This window comes from Pseudochaenichthys georgianus, chromosome 10, assembly GCF_902827115.2.
Source record: "Pseudochaenichthys georgianus chromosome 10, fPseGeo1.2, whole genome shotgun sequence".
NCBI lineage: Eukaryota > Metazoa > Chordata > Actinopteri > Perciformes > Channichthyidae > Pseudochaenichthys > Pseudochaenichthys georgianus.
The window spans coordinates 31,017,023-31,039,533 of record NC_047512.1 but is presented as its reverse complement, the minus strand read 5'-3'; the positions used below and the strand labels follow the sequence as shown (position 1 = coordinate 31,039,533).

General features: G+C 42.6%; 2 protein-coding genes across 2 annotated transcripts in view; one reads left to right on the top strand and one right to left on the bottom strand.

Moving 5' to 3' along the window:
• The first annotated feature begins 1,671 nt into the window (after window positions 1–1,671).
• LOC117454430 (SH2 domain-containing protein 1A-like) lies at window positions 1,672–5,887 on the top strand. Its single transcript, XM_034093658.2, has 3 exons — window positions 1,672–2,109; window positions 3,852–3,915; window positions 5,255–5,887. The coding sequence occupies exons 1-3, from the start codon at window positions 1,973–1,975 to the stop codon at window positions 5,516–5,518; spliced, it is 465 nt and encodes a 154-aa protein (XP_033949549.1). The 5' UTR covers window positions 1,672–1,972; the 3' UTR covers window positions 5,519–5,887.
• Window positions 5,888–6,051: 164 nt separating this feature from the next.
• Window positions 6,052–22,511, bottom strand: part of tenm1 (teneurin transmembrane protein 1) — a 195,427-nt gene continuing 178,967 nt past the window's right edge. Inside the window, exons 33-38 of the mRNA XM_034092269.2 lie at window positions 19,872–20,014; window positions 17,641–17,852; window positions 16,377–16,678; window positions 14,637–15,343; window positions 9,903–10,045; window positions 6,052–8,428 (exon numbers count right to left, since the gene is read on the bottom strand). Coding sequence (XP_033948160.1) covers window positions 7,673–8,428; window positions 9,903–10,045; window positions 14,637–15,343; window positions 16,377–16,678; window positions 17,641–17,852; window positions 19,872–20,014 — 2,263 coding nt within the window. The 3' untranslated portion in view covers window positions 6,052–7,672. The remainder of the gene's footprint in view (window positions 8,429–9,902; window positions 10,046–14,636; window positions 15,344–16,376; window positions 16,679–17,640; window positions 17,853–19,871; window positions 20,015–22,511) is intronic.

Below are 22,511 nucleotides of genomic sequence, written 5' to 3'. Positions count from 1 at the left end.
CGTCTTTGTTTTATTAGCAAGCCTCGCTAACACTCAGAGCTAACCTGTACCGTAGAGCACATGTGTTTAAAAAGCAGGAAATAAAAAAGGAACTCACCTTGTGGTAAACCTGCAAGAGAAAAAGCATTTGAGATCCATACTGTTTCAGAAATAATCCTTGATGTGGTTTAGAACAGGAGGGCGTTGTATTACAGCAGCATTTTACTTTATCTCCGGTAGAATTCTGATCAGGCATTAGCTCCGCCTCCTCTTTTTTTTTTTCAAGCTAAGGACCTAAAATCCGCGTTTCTCTAACAGGGCTGCAAAAGAGGGGTATGAGCAGTGAGAGGCATGGCTACAATGGGTGAACTGTTTGGTATTTTAAGCAAAAAACTTCACAGACATGTTTTGTGTGGGTATGGCCCTACAATATATGTTTCCAATATAGCATGATAGGTCCACTTTAAGTAAGTATCAGCATAAGATTGCACAAAAAAGATACTATCAGCTTTTAATAAAGCAGAGGTAGAAGAAGAAATCAGATCTTATAGTTCAGTAAAAGTTGAAGAACCAGAGTAGGAATACTTTGTTAAAAGTAAAAGTCCTGCAATCAACATGTCACTCAAGTAAAAGCACAAAGTATAAGCATCGAATATACTTAAAGTACCAAAAGTAAAAGTATGTAATGTCCCATTTTAGAATCATTTATGTCAATCAACTGGATTAGAATTACTGATGCATTAAAGTGTGATCAAAGCTGGTAAAGTCGCTGCTAATTTCAATTCCTACTGCATGGTAGCTCCTGGTGTAACTGAAGTCTTATTTAAGTGTTGATTATATTTCTCATCATTAATCCAAATCTGTAAAGTAGCTAAAGGTAATTAATAAATGTAGAGGAGTAAAATAATACTATTTACCTTTGAATTGTAGTGAGGTAGAAGTAAAAAGTAGCAAAACATGTAAAAACTCAAGTATAGTACTTGATTAAATGCACTTTACATCACTGTAAATCCTTGCTTTGTTAAAAATTAAACAAGTTATTATTGACATTTTTGGATTGCGACCAAAAGACCCCTTATACAGAATTAGAGGCATATGACTTGTTAGCAGGTCTACTGAAACTCTTCAAATGGTTCATTTAAATAACAGTTTGAGAAAACAAAGAGGTTGAATTACTTTATATTTTACAAAAAGCTAAGTAAGAAAATAGTTTAATAATAAAAAAAACTGTACATTTGTCAACAAATCATTCTTCAGTCACAGGGGGCATTTACTCCAGAATAAATACTTTTTACACTTTTTGCTGATTATTACTTAGCATTAATACCATTGTTAATGCATATGCTTTACTTGTTTATGTATGTGAGTGTTTCCTATTTATGTATTAATACATTAACTGAGTGGGGGTTCAAGATAAAAACACTTGTTCCGCTTCCGCACATCCCTATTTTTAGAAACAGACAGCGTAAGAACACTTCTGCAAATAGGAAAACTAAGCGAGTCTGTCACACACTGCACACACACTGCACACATTTTCATGTGCAAAGAGTGATATTGCTTATTTTTCACTCCTCTCTTGTGCTTTCTATTGTTGTGGAAATATTCAGTTAGAATCTTTGATGTTATTTCCTGTCGATGAAAAAAATACAATCATTTCCTGAGAGATACGCAAACCCACATTTCAGTGTGTGCGTACATGTGTGTAGTGGAGGAGGAGGCAGAGCAACAAGCCATAAAGGTTAGAGGTTAGAGAGAGCTGCTATCATTCTGGGTTAGACGCTGAAAAAAAACTGAAAGCTGCTTTTACCAGAGCTCCCAAACGGACATTTTGAAACATCAAGAAGCAGATATCAAATGAGAAGCTGGACAGCTGCCTTACCTGTGGAAACAACGAGAAGAGCAAAAAAAGGCCTGCAGTGGAACGTTAAAAGCGAGGAAGGGGGACAGGAGAGCTGGCAATAAGAAGGAATACAGGAGTGGATCTGGAGAGGAGATGGAGAACCTGTCTGTGTACCACGGGCCCATCGGGAAGGAGGAGGGGGAGAGGAGGCTGGGGCAGGACGGGCGGGACGGCTGCTACCTGATGCGGGACAGCGACTCTGTGCCCGGGGTCTACTGCCTGTGTGTGCTGTGAGTACAGACAGAGGGTGATAAAGTACTCGGTACAAGTAGAAATACTAGTTTGAAAGTAATCATCCTGAATTCAATATTGTACTTAAGAAAAAGTACTGGCATCAACAAGTAATAAAAGTACTCATTCTGCACAATGACCCGTTTCAGTTACATCATACTAAGAGTATCACAAGTAAAAGTATGTGGAATATAAGTTTAGCTCTTTCTTAAGAATAGTATCATATTTTTATCACTTTTACAAGTACTTTAATCTTCTAGTTTATTCATTTGGAGCCAATTTGAGAGACTTCGTAACACATGATTGATTAATACTGCATCGTGTCATATGAGCAGATTGTGTGTTTTTTTTTATATATATAAAAAGCAACTAGTAACTAAATAAATGTAGTGGTGTAAAACATACAATACTGTCTCTGAAATGTAGTGGAGTAGAAGTATGAAGTAGCAGACAATGGAAACACACAAGTAAAGTAGATTATGTCAAAATAATACTTAAGTACGGTACATATGTATATGTACTTTATTACATTCCACCACTGAGTACAAACGCATCTCTGCTTCTTTACCAAGGAATCACACCAACACATACTCCAAGTTTCTTCTATTATAGAGAGTATTGATCTCCTCACATTTAGGAACATAAAAGTATTAACGGAAAGACGGTGGCCTACAATTAAGTGTGACAGTTTCATAAGAGAAGTAATGATCACAATAGTGACAGGAGAGCAAATGCCTGTTCTCAAGTTAAAGTCCTGCACTCAAAAGTAAACGTACAGAAGAAAAAAATACTTAAGTACCAAATCTTAAATCCAAAGTGACCTTTATTATATCACGGGTTTATCAAAGTGATGCATTCATGTGTCTTTCATTTTGATGTCGCAGCTGGTAAAGAATGACACACCATAATAACTTTTTTGTACTGCCAGGCATCTCCATCCAATATCAAACTGTATTAGTTTAATACATGTTTGTATTTATATTATAAACCTGCACATTTAACTAGTAAATATTTGTGAAATAAATGAAGTGGACTCAAAAGTACACTTATTGCTGCCAACATTTAGTGGAGTAGAAGTATAAACTACTATAAAAGGAACAACTTAAACACAAGTACCTTCAAAATGTACCTTAGTACAGTACTTGAGTACATTTACTTTGTTACTGTCCACCTCTGAATATACTAAATTACAAGTTCCTGCATTCAAAATTAAGTAAAAGTACAAAAGTATACATAAACAGCGTCATATACTTAAAGAAAAAAAGAGTGAAAGTATTCATCTTGTAATGTGGCTCATTTTAGAGTCATATTAAAGTATTGTCTTATAATTATTACACAAATGTGTTCATACTCATGAAGGTGGGGTTTATTTAAAACACTTTGTAACGCTGAGTTTAATCACAATGTATGAGTTGGTTTATATTTTGCATCAATAACCCAAATGTACAAGATGCTGTATAAGTACTAGCACTAGGTAAGGGAAAAGTCAGTAACCTATGAACACAATATTACGATATTGTTTTAATGATACCTACATCTGCAAAGTAATTAATAATCCGTAAGTAATGTACAACGTGTGCCTACAAAATGTAAGTATAAAGTAGCAGAATGTGAAAATACTCAATTGAAGTACAAGTATGTTGAAATGTATGACTGTCAAAGATCAAATGTGCTAATGTGTGTGTGTGTGTGTGTGTGTGTGTGTGTGTGTGTGTGTGTGTGTGTGTGTGTGTGTGTGCAGGTGCAGTGGATTTGTGTACACGTACAGGCTCCACAAGAACGACGCGGGCTCCTGGGCCGCTGAAGTGAGACATTTTCCTCTTCTTCTTTCTCTTCTTCCCGCACCAGCCAGCTGCACATCCGCCTCGCTCCGGTTGCTGTGTATTAGCTCTCGAGGTTGTTTTGGTGCCAGCCTAATTCAGCAAGCTGTGCATTTGAGGCAAACATGAGGCTCTTCTTCCTTCTCCAGGATTGACAGCACTGAGAAAGAGGTTCTTCTTTTAACTTTAGCAATAAGACCCCCCCCCCCCCAAACACACAATGTAGGACGCCACAGCATCAGCATATACCCCAGAGATGGGGAAACGTAGAATTGCATTCGACAGGATTTCTGATGGGATATGTAATTGAGCGCTGAGGTTTGGCACTCACCCAGAGATGTGATCGTATGGAGACATCTGAAGCTCTGTCTCTCGCCGACGACTAAAAGCCGCGTGTTGTTGTACATTTTACCCCCCGCGCATTTCTACTGACAATCAAGCCAACAGATAGGGGGGAGAGGACTCGAATTAAACGGATTTCACTACAAGCTCAATACCAGTTTACATTATTCATCATGCACAATATCAGTCACTTTAATGAAATATCCCGGGAACAGAGGTAACACTTGTGGCCGGAGACACAAACATCCAAAGTGCTTCGCTGGAGAAAACTTTGATTGATTTCCAAATGCATTCGAAGGGTTTTCACCATTTGCGTACAGCATGATTGATTACACGAAAACAAATATGCTTTTAAAGTCCTTACTTGACAAAATTATAATACTTTAAATGTTTTATAGTTTGGAGATACAACCTTATGAAGGTTATCAATAAGATGCAAAACTTGAATTTCTCTAAAGCCAAATGAAAGAGGTCATAAAGAGAACAGCTTTTGTTTTACTGGAATATGAAGTCTAAAGAACCTTTTTTATTTAACACCGAGAAATGTTGAGTTATGTCAGTTTTATTCAGTAAAGCTTATGAGACACTTAGATGTCACACATACATCCAAAAATAAATGATTTTTGTGGACTCACTGAATGTTAAAAAGCCCAGGGGAGTGAACGCTTTGAGCGGAACTTCAACCACGACTTTCCTAATTTAGCTTGAAACCCTGTGAGTGTCGTCTCCATGCTTCCAGAGTAGTTTCTACAGCAATTAGATGTATTTGTCATCATCTTATTTGTTTGCCTTAAAGTGTGTATCACATATTTGATATACCTCATGAAGCCTTGCTCACAGTGCTCTCATGTGTGTGTGCTTCTACCTCCTGATGTCTTTTACAAAGTGAATCTGTGAGAGCTCATTTCGAGTCGGTCCCCATCCGGATGTGGAGACGCTGATTTCCCCGCTCTGCCTCTTTTCCTGTCTCTTGTGTTTTCAGACCACTCCTGGAGTGCAGAAGCGATATTTCCGGCAAATCAAGAACTTGATAGCAGCTTTCCAGAAGCCTGGACAGGGGATTGCCGTTCCTCTGCTCTTCCCCGTGACAGCTCAGAGACGGGCACACACACACACAGAGACGCCCGGCAACAGCCTGTCGCCGACACACAGCGGCCCCGACGCTTGCCTCCAGCAGCGAACGCCTCGCGCTGCTCAGGGACACAAACACAGGAACAAGAAGGAGCTGCAGCAAGCTTTGGGTTAGGGGTGAACCCTCAGCTTAATATTGACCCAATTATAAACCAGAAACTGTCTTCTACTGTTGCAATTTGCACGCTGTGTGTGTGAAGTGAATGTCATCTCTTCCCCCAATTAACCAGTTTGTTAAATCACATCATTTAAGATCTGGCTGTGACTCAGATCTCAGCACCCTTCCTCAATTTTATTTTTTAATTCTTCTTCTGCATATGCGGCACATAAAGCACATGCCTGTCAGGGATAATAATATTCAGCTGCTGAAACATTAATATCCATCACAAGATGACAACAAATATTGTGCTGTGTTTTCTTAATGCAATTGAGTGATGCAAAGAAAATAAATGATATTGGTTGAAATAAACTTTTTTGAAATGAGGTCACCCACACGCACGCCTCCGACTGACATATAATGCGGAACACAAATTCAATTTGACATATTGAAGTACTGATTTCCTCCGTGGAGAGAATGCTGACTGCTGGAGAGAGGAGGGGGGGGCTGTCATTCTTCTGATTGACATTACTGGCTTCCTATGAAAATAAAAGAGAGTGAGAGAGAGAGAGAGGAACTATTCAGCCCAGGCGATTCTTCAATGCAGCGGTATCCTAGCAACCGGACCTCCATCTTTTCAGCAGCGAGATGAGGTTGGACAGGATCTAGCGGAGCATATGGTTTAGAAAGAGAGGTACATCGCAGCCGATCAGCGTGTTACTGAGGAACGTATATCACCTGCTCGCACTCACACCATATGCATTGTGGGGCTTTTTCATCCACAGCCCAGGGAGAGAAACACAAACAATTATTGGTGGGCAGATGGTGGAGTGACGGCGGGGAGGGGGAGAGGCAGACAGACGGGGAGGTGGATTAGTGGTAGCTAGATTAAGAAGAGAGAAAAAAAAGAAAGAAAAACAAACTTTAACTTTTTGTGTGTTGTCGTCGGCTTTGGAAGTGGTTCACATGCCGTCTGATTGGCATTCCTAATGAGAGGAGACAAGCTGTAGAGAACGGCTCAGCCAACTCCAGGTCCTGCCCCCTTCTGCACTCACCACCCACTCGCTGAGCTTCAGCTGTCACATTTATTTTTCCCTTTCTCTGTTGCATCTTCTTCTTCTTCTTCTTCTGCTGCTGCTGCCTCCGACAGACGCAGGTTTCTCATGCACATCTCGGTGTGAGCTGTAATGATGGGTGATAATGACAGCACAGATTTGAAAGTTACAAAGTCCCAGAAAGCAGGACAAAGCACGCACAACACATGTGTGGCGAGGAGGCGAGATGGACCACCAGCCAGAGGAAGAGATAATAAGCAACAATGCTGAGACAAATCCCAGGATGCAATCTGGTAATTCACACATAATAACTTTAATCAGCATCGTAACCCAATAAAGTCAGATTTTTCAGCGAGAATATTTACTATAGCCATGTATAATTCTTTGCAAAAATGTAACTGTTTTTCTATTGATTAACAATACTGACATTTACTTATGAACAACAGCATTTCCAGTTGAGCACTCTTTTCCGTGTGAAAGCACTGGCTATGTACATTCTTGATTTTAGTATACACACTCATACAAACTACTGTTGGAGCACACCAGAGGCGGGAGAACCGGGAGAGGTTTCCCTTCTCTAAAGGGGAGTGTCAGAGTTGACAAGGCCTCTCTTACACAATATGTAAACGATAGTATATCCGAGGTAAACCATGTGGGAACTCAAATGGCAACCGGAGAGCTCTTGATTTGGAGTCATGAAGAGGATTGTTCACTGGCAAATCCTAAAAAGTCTTCGTCTCTACAGTTCAGTGACTCAGAGTCCAAGAAACGATGAACAGTGTTGAAACAGCAAGATGACAGACAGTCAGTCCGTCGGTCCGTCAGTGAGTCGGTCAGTCGGTCGGTCCCGGATACAAAAAGCAAAGCCACAGCCAAACCACACTGCTTGTGCCACTGTTAGAAATTGGAGAACTGGACGATAATAATAAAATACCATCATTTTGTCACAATTAAAGGCATTTGGAAATCATTTCCCCCAATCTCTCTTCTTGATCTTCTTTGTCGTCGTCTTCTTCCTTTTTTTTTTGTTGATACGGTATAGAAACAGTAGAACAAATCAGAGTAGAGTAGAAACAGGCAGTCTTTGGTGGGGTGGGGGGCTGCTCACGTGTCTCTGTTACCTGCCCCCCACCTCGCTTAGTGTCATAAAGTGGATGTTGGCGGGGCAGTCGGACAGCTCCGGCTGCTGCTCTATAGGCAGGGAGTAGTAGCCGTCGTAGCCCGGGACCAGTCCAGCAGACAGCAGCTGCTGCTTCTCCGCCACGCTCCACGCTCTGCTCCCCACGTCCCCTGAATCCACCCTCTTCCTCTCCCGCTCCCACGCTCCCTCCACCGCTCTCTTCCTCGCCTCCTCCTTCACACGCGCCCTCTCTTCCTCCTCACTCCCGCCGTAGCGCACGCACAGGCACAGCGCTCCCTGCTGGAGGGTGATATCGGCGAATCGTCGAGTCCTGCCGTTCACCGTGGCGCTCATCTGAGACACGCTCACGTTCACCCCGCTCTCCAGGACGCGCCCTCCGACCCCCAGCCCCAGAGCGAGGTCTTCCTCGATGGGCCGGGACTGCAGGAAGTGGTGCGTGTCGCAGCCGTGCAAGGTGAAGCTCAGCCCGCTCAGGTGGATGCCGCCGTTTAAAATGGCCGCCACGCGACGGCTGTCCTCGCTGGCGACGCCGATGACTTCAGCGCTGACACGGCCGTGGGAGACGGCAAAGCGGATGCTGGGGCCGAGGAGAGAGGGCCGCGAGCCGAAGGGGGGAGGGCGGGTGGGTCGGTGGCAGGCGGAGCCCACGGGCTCCGAGACCAGAGGCAGCCTCTGCAGGGAGATGAAGCTCCTCAGCTGTCTGCGCAGCTCGCACTGGATCCCCAACACCACCTGCGAACAAGGACAACAGGTTGACTCAACATATGATGACCGAGACTTGCATGCACCTACATAAAGGTCACTGAGGGGCAGGTATGAAAATAAAATCATCGTGTTCCATTTAAAAAGTCTACAGTGTTAGAAGTCAGAATTCTGGGACAAGAACTCATCATTATCGGAGTAACACATAATAAATCACCTGGCAAAACATGTAAACGTGTGAACTTTTATTTCTTAAACACAAGAGAAAAACTGTTTTGATTAGACTTAAAAAAAAGCAGGATCACCAGAATTGCGTCATTGCCTCGGCCGGCTTCAATATGTGTGCAATGACAGAATATTTCACAACACATGTGTTTTGACATTAACCAGGAGAAGAAAACTAACAATGGCTCTGCAGCATTTGTGTTGTCCTGGGTTAGTGGACACATGCACAATGGCACTTTCTCACAGCACACACTTGACTTGTCACAGTAGGAACAGCAGGTGTATCAAATCGCACTGGCTTTGACAGAGCCATCATTAGCCTCGTGAGCAACACCTGCTCTTTTCTTACTGTGACAAGTTCACACATGTGCTGTGATACAAGGTGTACGGGACTCTGAAAGGGGTAAAGCTAAGTGCAATGGAGCTGAAAAGAATGTTATTATTTTTCCTGACTTCACTTGTCAAACTGGTAATAGTTAAAATAAACGTCTGAGGTTTGGACACACTCATACAGAGAGGAAATGATCACGTTGCGTCGTTAAAATAATTTCTTTTTTATTGAAGCAGAGCAAATAAGTAATACATTTACAGACACATGGAATGAATTTGAGTGATTGTTTTCCTATTTGCAGATGTTATCCTGTGTATTGCAAACATAATGGAATAGATAATTCCACTGAACATTTATTTGTTTGATTTATATGTGATTTTCAAATCAATCACTCATGTTGCTGTGATGCATGTGGTTGTGACTAAAGACCATTTTCATAATGAATTAATATGACAACATTCTTTAATTCTTTAAATAGTCCAATTCGTCAAGATACTACATTAACAATGACGTGAAACTGAGAAAAAACAGCAAATCTTCACATTGAAGAAGCGATTCAAAGTGATTCAAATGAGAACGTATGAATCATCAAAAGTGTTTATTTTCTGACTGGTGACTAAGTGGTTGCTTGACTAATGCCAGCACTCATGTTGATATTGGAAAAAAAGTGTATATTAAATTACATTTCATTTAGCTGACGCTTTTATCCAAAGCGACTTACAATTACCGATTACAGGGACATTCTCCCTGGAGTAACTAAGAGCTAAGTGCCTTACTCAAGGGCACACAGTGGTGGTGTTCCTGGCGGGAACTCACAACCTTCCGATCCTCAGCCCACCTCACTATCCATTAGACCACCACTACCCTGTCTGTCACTTTTTAGATATATTTAGCAAACATCAAGGGATAACCACACTCTAAACATTTGAAATAGCTTTTAGATCTCACCTTGCTGGAGTCCCAGTCCTGTGTCTTGGTCTGGGTCTTCATCAGCTCATACGTGTGTTCCATTCTGCCCACTTCAGGCTTCGGAAAGCCTGGGACAACATTATGCAGCTGGAAACCAAATAGCTGCAGCCAGCTACCAATGTCTGCACACACACACACGCACACGCGCACACACACACACACACACACACACACACACACACACACACACACACACACACACACACACACACACACACACACACACACACACACACACACACACACACACACACACACACACACACACACACACACACACACACACACACACACACACACACACACACAAAGAAAGAGAGACAATTGCAGGGAGGGTTAGAGAATATAGTGTTTACTGTGGAGCCAACATAAAGTCATAAGGCCAAGCAAACAATACCTCATACAGGAAATCACACAATATCTGAGCACATGTGGTGGGGCTGCTGTTTCCATGAGAAACACATCCAGCAATAAACAATGCTGCTGCAGGGAAACGTGACAGGCCAAATGAATGTTCTATTAACCAGGAGGACATACGCCCCCTCCCACATCCCATATTCATTCTCCTGCTCGCCTATTCCATCTCTTTCCCTATCGCGAGTTTTCTATTTGGTCTCTCTGGGACACAGTGTGTTCTTGACAGACAGAGGGAACAGAACAGAACACGCCTGTGTTCAAAACCCAAGCTGATCAGAGGCATGGCTGTCCTTTCTGTTGCCAGAACAATGTGTGTCTGTCACATCATTTCCTCCTGCCAAACAACTCACCTGTGGTTAGCTGTGTGCCCCGTTCACTCAGTCAGGATGGCAGATGTTTCCCGTGTAGGTGAGTGTGTGTGTGAGTGTGTGTGTGTGTGTGTGTGTGTGTGTGTGTGTGTGTGTGTGTGAGTGTGTGAGCGTGTGTGTGTGTGTGTGTGTGTGTGTGTGTGTGTGTGTGTGTGTGTGTGTGTGTGAGTGAGTGCAACACGTTCTCACTCCCATCCCGTCACATATTGACGGACGGTCAGGGCCCCTCCCCGTCGCTATATTACGTACAGGGTACCCCTTTCCCGTCATTTTCTACGGACAGGGCGTCCCATAGACCTTCATAATGCCTATTTTAAGGTTCATTTGGCCATTAAAATGTGTTTTGATGTCATTTTATGCGAGTAGTGAGTTTTTATTTCTGATTATTTGTGCAGTACATGTACATGATGTTTAGTTTGCTAGTTATGACGAAGATTACTTCATGAATGTGTACACATTCATGGTTGCTAAGGTGGTTGCTATGGACGCTGCAACAGCTCCCAGACCACGTGATCAACAACAATGGCTGTCCTTCGTGTTATTCTCGGTGGAAAATGGCTATTTTAAGGTTCATTTGGCCATTAAAATGCGTTTTGATGTCATTGTATGCGAGTAATGAGTTTTTATTTCTGATTATTTGTGCAGTACATGTACATGATGTTTAGTTTGCTAGTTATGACGAAGATTACCTTACGTCTGTGAGGAAAATACATGGGGCTCAGAGCCTCGTATTTTTAAAATCTTTTTTTCCTCCTAATTTGTTATTCTTTTCAAAATAACACACTGTTATTTACTCACCAATAACACACAATTATCCTTGCTTTTATTTATTGGTTTAATTCCATAATCTCGGTCTTTTTTGGTGTTCGTCAGGAACTGAATTTCAAAATAAAAATAACCGGAAACAGACGTAGGCCTATAAGGGACAGTTCGAGCATCATTGCGATTGTCAAAATGTTTGAGTTTAGGATGGCCGAAGACACTACACTACCCAGAATCCCCAGCTATCGTTTAGGACTACAGTCCCCGTGATTACTCTTCAAGGTCTGGGATTGGATGTTGGAGTGGCAGTGCGCCAAGGTTACAGCGTCAAACAGCTGTTTGAAATGGAACGAAACCACGCCAGACTATCCAAAACTGGAATCGAACGCCCCCCCAGAACTACACACTACACTATTGTGTTTCGCAAAATGTTCTATGGGACGTCTCTACTGAACGTTTTCGTTTTTCCCACAATTAGAAGTTGCCAGTATTAAACACATTGGTGTTATCAAATGTAAAACATATAATTAATAAATGGGTAAAAATCGCTGTCCATAATGCGCAGCATTAATATATACCCACATGACAGCTCATTGATACTTTGTAATTCTACTCCACTACAATTCAGAGGTTAACCTGGTATTTTTACTCCACTACACTTATTTGAGTTACTTTGCAGATTCTGATTAATGATGTGAAATATAAACAACCCTTAAATCAGACTTTAGTTACACCTGCGTGACATTCAGGTAAGGTGATTGTCAAGTGCCAACAATCAGGAGAGATATTTGAGAGTTGGTGCTTGAGAAGACTAAACATGTATCTGCAATTGACATTAATAGAAACGAGTAATAAAGTATATTAATTACTCGTTATTCTCTACTAATAGTTAATTAAAGACTATATATTATGGCTATTTTGCACATCCCTTTCAAGATTTCAAGATTTTAAAGGTGTATTGACATATCATTTACACAACTTACGGTGTAGTTATGAAATGAATGAAAAACTTGGGTCACAGGTTCCTCAACAGCGCATTACAAGACATCTATCAATATGTGTGTACCTCCACCATTAAACTGTCATATTCTGCACATTTCTTATTCTATCTACATACATAAGAGTATAATTAATGTGTATAATATCAGTTAAAATAAGTGCTTCAACATAGTTAACATTGCAGGAAAGCAATATATTAGACGTTAAGTACTTTGTATTTATCTGTAGATAGATACCCCCAACGTTTTTTTCTTATTTAAAAGAAGACCGTAATCTGTTATTTAATGTTTAAATAAAGGTTAATTCGTTTTTCTGTTTTGCACCTCCTCCTATTAATATATTTGTACATCCTGCACTAAACTGTTTTATTGAAGAGATCACTTATAGTATCTTCTTGATTTTTTATATTCTATATTTCTATCACAGACCTTCTACTTTCCCCCTATGAAAGTATATGTACTCTTAATATTTTTTTAATCAAATATAACACATAAAAACAATAATTCAATAACGTGCTTTAACCACTAGGCACACAAGGTACACACAGACACTTGTATGTACAACATCTGAAGATGTGTAGTTTTATTCATGCTTTCACATAATTTTACAGCATATTGCTATACTATTTCAGACTCAGTATTTACATTCTTACATTCAATCCAATTCAAATCAGTAATATCTTTAAAAACTACAAGTCCTTTTATATCAGCTGTGCACCATTATGGTGTAAATATAACCTATCTATGAATTAGATCAAATGTAAAAGTCAGCCGAATTAGTGTTGATACTGTAAGGAGACGTATTGTGTGAAGAGAAATTAAAGATGTGTTTTAATTGTTGATATATTTATGATCCACGTCAAGTATTCAGTTTCGGCGGCATTTCTTCAGTTTTTCCAAAGGTCTTCTCATCAGGGCTCTCTAAATAAAGAACTACGGCAGATCTGTAATATGTAATGCAGCCGAACCGTGTATTACAATGCCGTTATGTGATGACTTTCAAAGAGAAAAGCAAGAGCACTCGGAATTAAGTATTATTTTAGTCTTTTCAAATGTTTTCCGGATTTCATATAATATAAACACCAAATCCCAGCATGCATTGCGGCTAAAACATCCAATCAGCGTAGCTGAGAATCTTGGGTAATCGCTCGAAATGCCCACGTCTGTTTCCGGTTATTTTTATTTTTAAATTCAGTTCCTGACGAACGCCAAAAAAGACCGAGATTATGGAATTAAACCAATAAATAAAAGCAAGGATAATTGTGTGTTATTGGTGAGTAAATAACAGTGTGTTATTTTGAAAAGAATAACAAATTAGAAGGAAAAAAAGATTTAAAAAATACGAGGCTCTGAGCCCCATGTATTTTCCTCACAGACGTAAGGTAATCTTCGTCATAACTAGCAAACTAAACATCATGTACATGTACTGCACAAATAATCAGAAATAAAAACTCATTACTCGCATACAATGACATCAAAACGCATTTTAATGGCCAAATTAACCTTAAAATAGGCATTTCCCACCGAGAATAACACGAAGGACAGCCATTGTTGTTGATCACGTGGTCTGGGAGCTGTTGCAGCGTCCATAGCAACCACATTAGCAACCATGAATGTGTACACATTCATGAAGTAATCTTCGTCATAACTAGAAAACTAAACATCATGTACATGTACTGCACAAATAATCAGAAATAAAAACTCATTACTCGCATAAAATTAGATCAAAACGCATTTTAATGGCCAAATGAACCTTAAAATAGGCATTTTGAAGGTCCATGGGACGCCCTGCCCGTAGAAGCCTGACGGGCAAGGGGTACCCTGTACGTAATATAGCGACGGGGAGGGGCCCTGACCGTCCGTCAATATGTGACGGGATGGGAGTGAGAACGTGTTGGTGAGTGAGTGTGTGTGTGTGTGTGTGTGTGTGTGTGTGTGTGTGAGTGTGTGAGTGTGTGTGTGAGTGTGTGAGTGTGTGTGTGTGTGTGTGTGTGTGTGTGTGTGTGTGTGTGTGTGTGTGTGTGTGTGTGTGTGGGTGTGTGGGTGTGGGTGTGTGTGGGTGTGTGGGTGTGGGTGTGTGTGTGTGGGTGCTGCTAACAGAAATACCTTCCTGCCTGTCTGTGTGAGAGCTGGCAGGCTGAATGTGTGTCTCAATGTGTGAAACTCACCTGTAGTAAACTCCGTCACCTCCTCCACTTTGCCGACTGGGCAGTTGTTCTTAAAGGCGTACACGTTGCATGGCTTCGGCTCTTTGCTCAGCTCCCCCCACAGCTCGTGATTGGGCGAAGTCCATCGCCCTGCTAGCGTGTCGTAGTCCCGCCTCCCCAGATGGACGAGCCTTGTGAGAGGATCGTACAATCCGCCGTGGAAGCCGATGACCAGCTGGAAGTCCTGGTTGGTGTCCTGGTAGACCTCTCCGTACGGGGTGTAGAGGATCTCCTTCACCAGGCGGCCCTTGTTTGAGAAGACCGCCCTGGGGGTCCCCACGCTGTCGCAGGCCACGTAGTACTCCTCGCCGCTGCTCAGCTCCATGGCGATGAGGTGGCCCTGCAGGTCGTAGTACAGCGAGGTGATCAGGTTGCTGCTGTGGTTGTACAGGTGGCTCACCCGGGTTGGGTGCGACAGGTCGGCGTAGAAGAACTGCAGCTGCTCGCCGCTGCTGCTCTTGGTGGCCACGCGGCGCCCCAGCCCGTCGTAGCGGTACCACGCGGTGCGCTCCGTCAGTCGGTTGAAGACGCGCGTCAGCAGGCCGTTGGAGTTGTAGTCAAACAGATCGTTGGCTCGCTGGCGGAGGAACCCGTCGTCGTCCACGCTGTACTGTAACTCTCCGAGGTGTGTGATGCGATCCCTCTGGTCGTAGCGCAGCGGGGTCAGTCTGGAGGTAAGCCCAACAGGTAGAGGTATTAATGCAGTTGGAAAATGTCCAACATAAATACATCAACATACCGTCATGCTAGCAGCTTAGCGAGGCTGCACTTTGTAGTTAATCTATTGGCCCACCAATAAATCAGGCGCCATTTTTATATAATCATCTGAGGTTATGATGCAGATTATTTAGTCATTGTAGTATTTCATGAGCCAACACCGGAGAAGGCCATTACTCAAGTAAGTTTACGCATTTTCATTGACTCGGAGAAACAAGGAGATGCTGCTACCTGCTGATAAATGCACTCAAACTATTTATTTTGTATTCATTTGTAGTTTAGTTCATACATATTTTTAAGACATTTATATAGTATATATATTTATTTTCATTTTCAAATAGGTGCACTGCAGACGGAATGCAGATCTAGCAAGAGAGAGACAGCACAGGAAGTACAAATAGTAATCATTTTAAGTTCAGCAATTTTCTTTGTTAATTTGTTATTTTTAAATTGTTTGTATTTATTTCATGTCAGACGCTTTTATCCAAAGCGACTTACAATACTGCGACAATACTGTGGGCAATCCCGCAGGAGCAATTTGGGGTGAAGTGTCTTGCAGGGACACAACGACATGCTGACTGCAGTGGGGTTTGAACCTGTGCTCCCCTGATCCGAACACCAACGCTCAACCACTGCACCACACGCCTCCTCTTTATCTACGAAACCCAACAACCATTGAAAAATCCCGAATTGGTGAGCCTAAAGCAAAGCACAGTGCGGATCTAAGCATGCTGGAGTGCATGCATTTTAGCAGCCATAGTGTTCACAATCTTATTTGAGCTATTAGCATGCGCTAATCATCACATCATACAGCTAAGGCTGATCACTACAGTAGTTAGAAGCCATCGTCTGGCCACCGTGAACATTTTGTGGCAATCCATCTAATAATTAGTGAGATAAAATGGATTGACATTGCTCTCTATGTTCTTAGTTTCCACACAGTAATGACATGTATTCCTGTATAATATCCAGCATGGGACGCACCTGGCACTGGTTCCGTGGCTGAGCAGGTTGATGTTCCCGTTGAGGTCGTAGCTGTAGCGCCACTGAGGCCGCTCGTTAACAGAGGCACTCTGCAGCTGGCTGTCGGCGTCGTACTCGTAGGTGTAGCGCGTCACGTTGTTGTCCACGCCCACCCTGATGTCACAGGTGGTGGTGCGGCCCGCAGAGTCATACTGGATGGTCATCCAGTAGGCGATGGATTTAAGGATCTCGTACTGGACCTCCACCACCTGGCCGTAGGAGTTGAAGACCTTGGTGTGCTTCATCAGATGGGTGGTGATCACCTGGAGGATTGCAGATGAGATGCGTTAGCCACCTGAACACACATGTAGGTGCTTTATGCAGCTTGTTGTTTTAAAGCTGTATTAAAAGATGTTTTTGGCCAACGTGTAAATACAACATAAGCCTTATAAAGTATTATGGTGAACGAACAGTTTCCAATGCATATCTAGCACTCATGAAGTAACTCAAGTATATATTTCATGTTGTGGGGTACTGGACAACCCAAGTCAATACACACTCTTTTTAGCTCTGCCACCACCTCTTGAGAGCAACACCTTTAAAGCCTTTACACAATAGGGTGAATTGTTTTCTCTCAGGCCAATATATATTTCTGAAGAATTGTTTTTATCATTAGTACCTTTACACAGCGTGCTAGATTATATCCCGAAAAAACATTTATTGGTTATTTTGAGAATTGTCCTGAGAATAAAGTTGCCAAATCATGTTGCCTGCAACAGTTGTGTCATTATTTTAGTGAGGACAACCTTTCCAAAAGCAGTGCATACCGTATTTACTGTAGTCATTATAATCTTTCACAATAAAAGTCCGATTCGCAGGAGAGCATTTCACATTTTTTCGTGTCCTTCATTTGTCACGCTCCTGTTGTTCAGGCCTACAAGCTATAACTGTCTTTTATTTTCACCAGTTAGTTGCTAACATCATCCGTCTGCTGCTTAATGCTTGTGAGCTAAGCTACCGCATTAGCATTAGAGTTGAATGCAGTGAATGACAGCTGGCAGTGTGAACACAAAGAGTCAAGTTGTGGGCCATAAAACCCGGAACAATGAGACGATCATTTTCTGTAGTTTTTTCACTTTTATATCACAAAGTCATTTGATCCATACCTAATGATAAAGATTGATGAATGCAGCCTTAAGACAACATCAAAAGCCACATTTGTGGAAATACTACCAAATGTATCCTACTACGTGTGCAATAGTTTAGTTGACTGTTTTCTGCCTACCTGGTTGAGGTCGTAAAAGATGACACTGAATTTGCCAAACTGTTCCACCCGACCTGACACGTCCACGTAGCGGTACAGATCGATGGGGAGGGGCGTCTCATTTATGACTGCCTGCATGCTCGTCACTCTGAAGTTGTTGTAGCTGTAGTCAAACCTGGCGTTGACCAAGCCTTCCTCGCTGAAGCGGAAGATCTGTCGACTTGTTAAGGGACCTACGGAAGAAGCCATAAGAGAGATTTACCCTTTAAGCTTTCAGATGAGCATGTGCCTGAACTGTTCACACACACCACATATGCATTTGCACACACGGCCCTCACAGCTGGCCATCATGCCGCCCTGTAAAAGCCTTCCTAATTAATTCAAATCAAGGACTAATTCAACATCATTAACACAGACACACGCAGTGCAATCCATTCAATCTTAACTATCCCCACACCTCTGGCATTTCCAGGGCTGACCTTTAATACGGGGGGACAATAGCCATGATGTGCCAATGTGCTCCTTAATGTCAGAGCATCAACTTTAACAACACCATTCGTCAAGTCCGCGGCTCGCTCCCAAAGCTCTTCCTCCATTTGGAAAAAAGCGGCCTGCTATTGGAGATGACTCTAATTGCAGTTAAGATGACTAAGTGTCTAGCTTTGGCGACTGTCGAGAGCTGGATCAGCATTACATCTTCTATTTTTATCGTCCGTGGAATGTTGCTTCTAAACCTGCGCTAATGGGGAAATGGCGGAAGCTCTGAGAGAGAGGTGCAGTCTTTTTCTGCCGCCCTAGAGAACAGTAGCTGCCATAATAATAATTTTAATAATTCCTTGCATTTATTATAGCGCTTTTCCAGTGCTCAAAGCGCCTTACAGATACACACATTTCACATATTTTTTATACATGCAATGGTCACTGTGGACAATACCCACAGGAGCAAGTTCAGGTGAAGTGTCTTGCCCAAGGACACAACGGCTTTACAGACGCAGCAGCGGCGGGTTTCACCCCTTGATCATTGCACAGCGCACTGCGCCACACCGTCCATCTTCACGCCTCGAGGTCACCGAGGCGCTTTTACAAGTACACATTGGTATTATACATGTACTGTGGACAATACCCACAGGAGCAAATCCGGGTGAAGTGTCTTGCCCAAGGACACAACGGCCTGACGCAGTGGGGGCGGGAGCGGGTTTCGAACTGGAGTTCCCCAGCACCCCCCTTGATCTGATGATCAGATGCACAGACCACTGCGCCACCCGTCCCCGAGTCACGTTTCCTTCTTCTTTTCTGTTTCTTTTTCTCCCTCGCCTACCTCTCTATTAACCCTGTTTCTACTTCCTTTTTGGTCCCCGCCCCTCCTTGTCTCCTCTCAAGGGACAATTACCACTATCTCTCCTCTCTCCCAGGCTCCCGTTTGTTCTGCTGAAATGAGATCAGTTAAAAGGAAGGTGAGTCTATTCACAGTGAGGGGCAAAGCCATAAACACACGCACACACATACAGCTGTGCCTCGCAGATACGTGACACCGGATCGAGAAGAGCCAATCAGGGAGTCTCGTGAAGTGAACCGGGAGTAGAGATGAGAGCTCTCAAGACTCCGTAACTCGAGGGAATTGTTGAACTGTATTAACAACGAAGCTGTGCGAACATATTTGTAGCTAAAGGGGCCGATTGGTGATGATACCGTTTCTAAGGTAATAACACTGCAATTTATGAAGTGCAATGTTTTTCTAGCAAGTTTTTCGAATCAGAAGTGAATTGTCATGTTATTAGGGTTATAATCGAAAAGATTTCCAGCCCTATGTGTGAGTACAACAAGCAACACATATATTCAAACCCAGCTCTCTGCATATTAGTGTGTATTCTTACATCCACTCGTTCACTTTGATCAGGCGGCCTGGTTTGCGGAGGTGGGGAAGCAGTCGGCTGCTGTGAGCGTGGGGGGTGGTCTCGTAGTTGCATCTGCGGTAGACCACAGTCTCTTCCACAGTCATATGCTCGGCCCTATTCACACCTCTAACTGCTGCTCCGTCAGTCTCAGAAGAAACGGCACTACGGCTGACTCAAAAGCAGACTGCAAAGCTTGATGCCTCCAGACAAATCTATACGCAGGGTGCCCATGCTTTGAGCTGCCCCTCACGCGATAGACCCTTCTAAATTATGACTCATTGCACATTGTACATAATTCAGATTTGTGGCTGTCGGCCCCTTTAAGTTGGATGTGTTGGAGTGCTTGTGTATACGTACCGGTCTGTCTGTAGCGTATTGAGCTGATGAAGCCGTTATGGGTGAGATGAATGGTCTTGACAGTGCCGGAGGACTCGTCGTAAGTGAAGGTCACCAGGGTGGAGTCATAAACCACCTCCGCCAGCCGCGCTGCTGGTGTATACCTGGAAAAAAGAGCAATGAAGAAAATAATAATTCAAAGATTAGATCAAAAGTTGAAGTCCCATCAGACACAACTTGGACAAATAGCGCCCCCTCACTTTGTTTTCTTGCAGAGCTTTGTCTCCTGGATGCCTATGGGATTATGATCATGATATTTGATCCAATAGACACTCAACAAGCCTAGACAGTAAATATTGCTGTTTGACAACTTCACACATCAAATATATAGAAACAAGTTCATTCCTAAGGCATTTATGATTTTCTGACTGAACATTTTTATCCTATAAACTGCTGTTTCTCTGAACTATGTCAACCGAATCATCTAGATGTAGGCCATTCTATGTGATCCTCTAAAAACAAATGTTTTATTTTTGCACTTGCAATCACTGAGCATCCCCTGAATCTGTTTGGAGGCCCCTTGGGATGCCCGCTTTCCACTTCCAAAACCTCCTAAATAGTTGATAAATGACTGGGTTATGAATAGATAATTAAAATGTTCAGTTCAAGTCTGAACTTAAATGTAACGGCCCGTCCACACACAGGCATGAAACAAATCTTTCAAAGATTTTTAATCTTCGCCAAACTGCATTGTGGGGAGCGGAGTATGGCTTTGCAAGAATCGTGAGCATCAAAAGTTGAGCAATGTTCAACTTTTGATGCTTCCGATGCTTTCGAAGCTGGCATCAGCCAATCAAATCCCGTTTATGCAAATCCCGCCAGTACAAGCGCGAGCCAATCAAACCGCGTGCAAGCTGGGAGAGCCAGACCGCAGTTCATTTCCTCATATTCCAAACGAGAAATTACGGTAGCAAATCACCCGGTTCTTTACGACCAGAACTATTTACCGGAATACAAACCGGAGGAGCCAGGCATGGAGGGAGGTGGCAGAGACAGTGGGTGAAACTGGTAGGTTTTCGCCTGTTTGGGGATTTTATATCGTTTTAACATTGCTGTTGCTTTGTATGCCGGGGGCGGGAGATTCATGGGATTGGTTGTTGGTCTCCTTGGGCGCGTGAAATCGCCAAGCTTCAGACAGGCCCAGCATCAAGATTTTTCAAGATTCAACATGCTATACCTCATGAATAATATAATGACCCCTGAGGCACATTAAGGAAAAAAGTTGTATCATCCTTTAACATATCTTTAAAATCCAAACCAGCTGCGGCAGCATTTATGGCCTCTCAAATCTTAAACATAGGGCCATTTATTATAGTCTCTACATTTAGCACATGAGCGTTACAATTGTTAAATGCCAGCACACTGCACGAATCAGTCGTCAAGAATTTGGTGGAAATCAGATCAGTGGGTCTGACATGATGTTAAAAAACAAGAAATGTAATCAGTCTCCGCATTAGTCCAATCAGAGTGATTTGTAACCACGGCGGGTGATAAGGCACGTGCTGTGTCAGCAAGACTCAGAGGATGTAATAAAGCTTTTAAAAATCTGAGATTAGCCTTTCATTATGGGACCTTCATCAAGCCAATCAGTGTTATGTTTTCACGTCGTGCCAAGACACATAATGCCTCATCAAAATCAAAGCGGCGGTGTCGTCAATGTCACCTCCTCGACCCTGCGCTGCCTCCTCGGATTAGGCGATAAAACCAACAGCCATTAAACCCTTTAATGCGTATGTACACCCTGGGTTGGGAACATTAATAGATTATTGACATTTCTACATTACACCCATATTACACATTAATACACCTCTACTACACCCCTATCATACTTATTAAACCCGTATACCCATATTACTCCGTTATTCCAACCATGTTACACTCTTGTTATACTCGTGTACATCCATATTACACTGCTACTTGACCCATATCACACCCAAGTAACAGCCATCTAACACCATTGTTACACCCCTATCACACAAACAAATACGCCCTATAGAGTGGTGCCGTGACGAGTCCTAAAACCCGGAAGTGAGTTAGCATTTTACCACCACGGGTTCCCTCGTCTCAGAGTCAACGGGATTTCTCCATAGGATGTTGGACAATAGCTGGAAATAAGGTCTGTGGTTGACACACATTAAGAGACGGATCACGTTTTGTTCTACGACATTAAACAGGTTTGTTTTCCACAGACCTTATTTCGAGCTATCTTCCAAATTCCCATTGCTCTTTTGTCGAGGGAATCCATGCGCAGCTTATTTCCGGGTAAATACTGTACGTCATCCCTGCACCACTCTATTACACCCATGTTACACCATTATTACACCCGCCATACATCCATATTATACCCACGTTACACCCATGTTACACTGTTATTAGACTCATATTAGAAGAACTGCTAACAGAGTAAAGGACTGGCTTATCTAAAGCCAGTTGAGCAGCACTTGAAATGCTTGGCTCTATGAAACCTGATGTTCTTTATGATTCTGTTTTCTTCAAGGTTGTGTCTTCCTGGTCGAATGTACTTATTGTAAGTCGCTTTGGATAAAAGCGTCAGCTAAATGCAATGTAATGTAATGTCATATTAGACCCATGGAACACCAC

Excerpts from the sequence above, each read along its gene's own strand:
- LOC117454430 (XM_034093658.2), top strand. The coding sequence starts at position 1,973 with ATGGAGAACCTGTCTGTGTACCACGGGCCCATCGGGAAGGAGGAGGGG. Across the intron at positions 2,110-3,851 it reads GTCTACTGCCTGTGTGTGCT|GTGCAGTGGATTTGTGTACA; the intron begins GTGAGTACAGAC and ends GTGTGTGTGCAG. Across the intron at positions 3,916-5,254 it reads CGGGCTCCTGGGCCGCTGAA|ACCACTCCTGGAGTGCAGAA; the intron begins GTGAGACATTTT and ends TTGTGTTTTCAG.